The 4,511-nt window shown below is 51.8% G+C and overlaps 1 protein-coding gene across 1 annotated transcript; it reads right to left on the bottom strand.

Annotated features, from left to right (window-relative positions):
* Window positions 1-2,401: 2,401 nt before the first annotated feature.
* Window positions 2,402-4,012, bottom strand: LOC144753853 (uncharacterized). The gene is made up of 2 exons (XM_078641403.1): window positions 3,706-4,012; window positions 2,402-3,430 (listed from the first exon to the last, which is right to left on the bottom strand). The coding sequence occupies exons 1-2, from the start codon at window positions 3,860-3,862 to the stop codon at window positions 2,445-2,447; spliced, it is 1,143 nt and encodes a 380-aa protein (XP_078497529.1). The 5' UTR covers window positions 3,863-4,012; the 3' UTR covers window positions 2,402-2,444.
* Between the last annotated feature and the right edge of the window lie 499 nt (window positions 4,013-4,511).

A 4,511-nucleotide genomic window follows, 5' to 3' on the forward strand; every position in this document is an offset into this window, starting at 1 on the left:
CTCTAACTCTCTCTCTCTAACTCTCTCTCTCACTGGCTACACAAAATGATGGTTGCCACATGGCCAGCAAAGAAGGACGCATGAAAAGCAAAGAACATTATTACATTATTGACCTATCCTGCTTGGAGCACCTTCCTACCCCCACTCAAAAAAATAAATCATCTAACATTGCAGGGAAAGTATTGCACAATTATATATACACCCCAAACCCTCTTAAAATCTGCAATGCTCAAATGTGATGATCTTGAAAACAGGTCTAGAAGAGAGAATATCTGCATAAAAGATTTTGAGGAAGTGGAAGAAATGGACCTAGATGCCTCGTAATTGTTCTTTCTTCTACAATATTAGATATGATGACACCCCAGACTGAGAGAGCCCACAGTGTGGGTCCACGACAAACAATGGGAATGAAGTGACCCAGGGATAGCTGGGGTTAACCTTCACAGCTTTAAAATCAAGGATGCCATTCTTGCACAAGCTAGTAGTAAAGACTATGGGCCCGATGTAGGTAGGCCGTTACCGATCGGTAACGGCCGAAAATACCGAATCTGGGCCCTTACCGATCGGTATACTGGCATCGAGATGTAGGGCACAAAAAAAAGTACAAATGGGAGCGAAAACCGAATCGGAATGATTACCGAATGTAAAAGAATGCGATACGTACATACCGAAAATCGGATACAGTACGAATCGGTAACACACCGAATCGGATGCAAACACCGAATCGGTGCATGTACCGATTCGGTAGTGACACCGAATCGGACATAAGCCGAATCGGTGCATGTACCGATTCGGTAGTGACACCGATTCGGACATAAGCCGAATCGGTGTATGTACCGATTCGGTAGTGACACCGAATCGGACATAAGCCGAATCGGTGTATGTACCGATTCGGTAGTGACACCGAATCGGACAGAAGCCGAATCGGAGAACCTACCAATTCGGTAGATTCACCGATCGGGAAAATCCCCGCTTCGGACAGATGGGGAGATGTAGGGAGACACAGAAACACCGATTTTGGCTCAAAATCGGTAGAATCCACTCGGAAATTACCATGGATTACGATCAGGTGGTAACCAACTCCAACCCATAAAAACAGCCCCAAAATGCATTGCAACTTGCAGGATGGCAGCTTTTTATGTCATAGCGAGGCGGCTACGGCTACAGCAGCAAGGAGAGAGGGAATGGCAAAGAGAGGAGCAGGTATACAGACAACGTATCACCCTGGTCATGCTGACAGATGCAGAGATCCTACAGCGGTACAGGCTGGACTCAGAGACCATCACAGACCTCATTAGGGACCTCCAACCCCTGTTGCAGCACCCCACCCCAAGGGCACACGCAATCCCTGTGCAGGTGCAGGTGCTATGCTGCCTACACCTGCTGGCGTCTGGCAGCTACCAAAGTGTAGTCGCTGTGGCAGGAGGGGTGACCCAGAGCAGCCTGTCAAGGTTCTTCCACAAGTTCCTTGATGCCATGATCCAGAGGATGGCCCACTACATTTCCTTCCCTGCAACCCAGGCAGAACTTGTACAGACCAAAGCAGACTTTTACCAGATGGCAAGATTCCCCCACATCATTGGCTGCATAGACGGCACACACATTCCGATTTGCCCACCATCTGACACAGAATACATCTACCGCAATCGGAAGTCCACTCACACCATCAACGTACAGGTGATCTGCAATGCGAAATGCATCATCACAGACCTGGTAGCAAAATTTCCGGGTAGTACCCACGACTCCTACATTTTCCAACAGAGCGGCATCTATGCACGGCTGATGGCTGGGGAATTTGGAGAAGGATACCTCCTAGGTGAGACACATCATCAGCCCCCCATAACCAAAAACAGCAAAGTGAAATACATGTATGCATGTAAGTAATTTTACCCCTTTTCCTTCTAGGCGACAGTGCATATGCCCTCCGTTCATTCATTCTCACCCCCTACCTCAACCCCTCTACACCCAGCCAAAGGAGGTATAACCGTGCCCACAAAAGCACCAGGAATGTTGTGGAAAGGACATTCGGCATCTGGAAAAGCAGGTTTAGATGCCTGCACAAGAGTGGAGGTGCAAGGCAGTACACCCCCATCACCTGTTGCAAAATCATAGCTGTCTGTGCAATGTTACACAACCTTGCGGTGAAGAAGGGCACTGAGGTGGAGTTGAGTGACTACGAGGACCATGATGACGACGAAGCTGTGCCACTAACACAGCCAGCTGGGGTGTGTACGCCAAGTGATGGGAGACATAGACGTGAGGAGATAACAGCAAACTATTTCTGAGTGAGTAAAAATGCACAGACAGGTGAATGGTTGTGTTGAATAAGCAATTTTTAATACTGTTGCTACACAGTTACTGCACTGATGTGCAACAAAACAAAGGTGTAATGTCAATGAAAACAAAAGTCTAGGGTCCAGGTTGCCTCACCCGCCCTTGCTAGGCTATTTCTTTGAGCGCTTTGCAGCCCCACTGTGGTGTCCCTCACCCCCTTCAGAATGACCAGCGGCATCTGCGGAGCGCCTGGTGCTCCTGCGTGGCTCTGACGCAGCGCTGGCCGGGCTGCTGCGGCTGCTGCTGTCCCCAGCATCCCCCAGGTCCAGGGCAGGATTTGCGGCAGTGTTAGAGATGATCAAGGCCTCCATTGCTGTCGTGATGCGGGCCATTCCCCTTGTCAACTCTGCGGTATTTTGAGCGAGACTAGACTCCATGTTGGCACCACGCTGACAGAGTTGTGCCGTTGCTGCAGCAAGGCGGCTCAAGGAGCGGTTCTGCACCCGGGCATCCCGCCTGCGCACCACCTCTTGCTCCTCCATTCTGCCACATAACTGTGTGATGGCAGTGGTTAGCCTGCCTAAACCTGCTACTGCCTCCTTGTTGGAAGCCACAAAGGCCTGAAATCCTTTCACCATTTCCCCCATCTGCAGGTTGTGCTGCAGGAGCTGGCGTTGGCATGCCATGATGGATTTCGCCTGCTGCCTTTGGATCTTCACCATATTGCCTTCGAGGCCCCGGAACACACTGGCCTCCCGTGCTGGGTCTGCAGTGGTGGGAATGGCACGGCGCCGGGTACTGCTGCTGCCCGCCTGCTGCGTGGGCTGGGGTGCCACTGGTGGGGGTGTGGTGCTGGCCGGGGCCTGAGCCCCTGCTCCCAGGACAGGGTGTACTGGAGCCACAGTGGCAGGAGCTGGTGTAGGTGGAAAGAGCTCCCTTGTCGGGGAGTTCTCTGGGGAGAATTGCAAGGAGGGTGTGCTTTGCATTTGTGGGGAGTGAAGTGCATCAAAGTCAATTTCCAGGTCTCCCTCAATATCCAGGCCTATGGTGTTTTCCTCCTCCTCCTCGGCAGCCTGACTCGTGCTCGGCCCTGCGAGTGCAGTGGTAGATGGTGCTGCTGCCTCCTTTGGCAGTGTTTGTCCGCCTGATGGTGCCCCTAGGTACAAAGAAGCATTTGTAAATAGAGTACCGATGTATTACAGTCAGTACAATTAAAGCATTCCACATGTCCTAGCATCTCCGTAGAATGTGTTCCACTGTTTCATGTCTTGTGATTCTGCACTGCCATATTTTGATACCTACTGCTGACTGGATGTACCATGATGCTTGTCTCTTGTATGTTGGTTGCAGTACTGTGCTGGGGTTTGGCTATGCATTGTGTCTAATGGGGAGGTGTCTGGTAGGGTGTGTCCTGATGCGCATGCCTCTTACCTGTAGCTGTAGCTCTGGCTGAGCTGTCCAGGGTCCCAATTCCGGTCACGCTCTCCCTCTCAATGGTGCTGGAGACCAGTTCCTCCAGCTCGGTGAGGGGTGGCGCCGGGTTCCTGCCACCACCAGTGACTCCAGCCTGCTTCTGGATCTCTGCCATCTTCCGTTTGGTCAGGCTGCGGATGTCGTAGAAGCGCTTCTTCAGCTCATCCAGGGACCTGGGGGTGACACCCACAGCGTTGACCTTCTGACCGATATCGCTCCAGAGCCTCCTCTTGGTGCATTCTGGCACATTGAGGGACAGCCTTCCGAATAGCTGCCGGTGCACCCTCACCACCTCCTCAACCAACACCTGCAGCTCGGTGCTGCTGAACTTAGGCTTCCTCTTCTGGCTGGACTTCTGGCTCTCACTCTGGTTTGCCATCTTGGTCTGAACAGTTCACTACCTCCTACTCCCACTGCTGCTAACTGTGACTGCTCAGCTCAGGCTGGCTCTCCAGAAAGTTCTTAATTGGCTGCACCTGCCAGGGTTGCCACTCCCTGTTTGGGAGGGGGAGGGGGAGCCACCTCATTGGCTGAAGCGGCTTTAACCGATTCGGCTATCTCCGAATCGGATATTACCGATTCGGTAAAATCCGAATCGGTATCATCCGATTCGGAGATAGCCGAATCGGTTTCTTCAATGCATTCCTATGGGCTTTTTGGCCATGGGTGTGTTTTCATACCTCCGATTCGGTAATAGCCGATTCTGATTTTTCCGACTCGGCTAATTCCGATTCGGTGGTAGCCGATTCGGCTAGTTCCGATTC

Source organism: Lissotriton helveticus, chromosome 5_1, assembly GCF_964261635.1.
Source record: "Lissotriton helveticus chromosome 5_1, aLisHel1.1, whole genome shotgun sequence".
NCBI classification, from domain to species: Eukaryota; Metazoa; Chordata; class Amphibia; order Caudata; family Salamandridae; genus Lissotriton; species Lissotriton helveticus.

Excerpts from the sequence above, each read along its gene's own strand:
- LOC144753853 (XM_078641403.1), bottom strand. The coding sequence starts at position 3,862 with ATGGCAGAGATCCAGAAGCAGGCTGGAGTCACTGGTGGTGGCAGGAAC. Across the intron at positions 3,431-3,705 it reads AGCCAGAGCTACAGCTACAG|GGGCACCATCAGGCGGACAA; the intron begins GTAAGAGGCATG and ends CTTTGTACCTAG.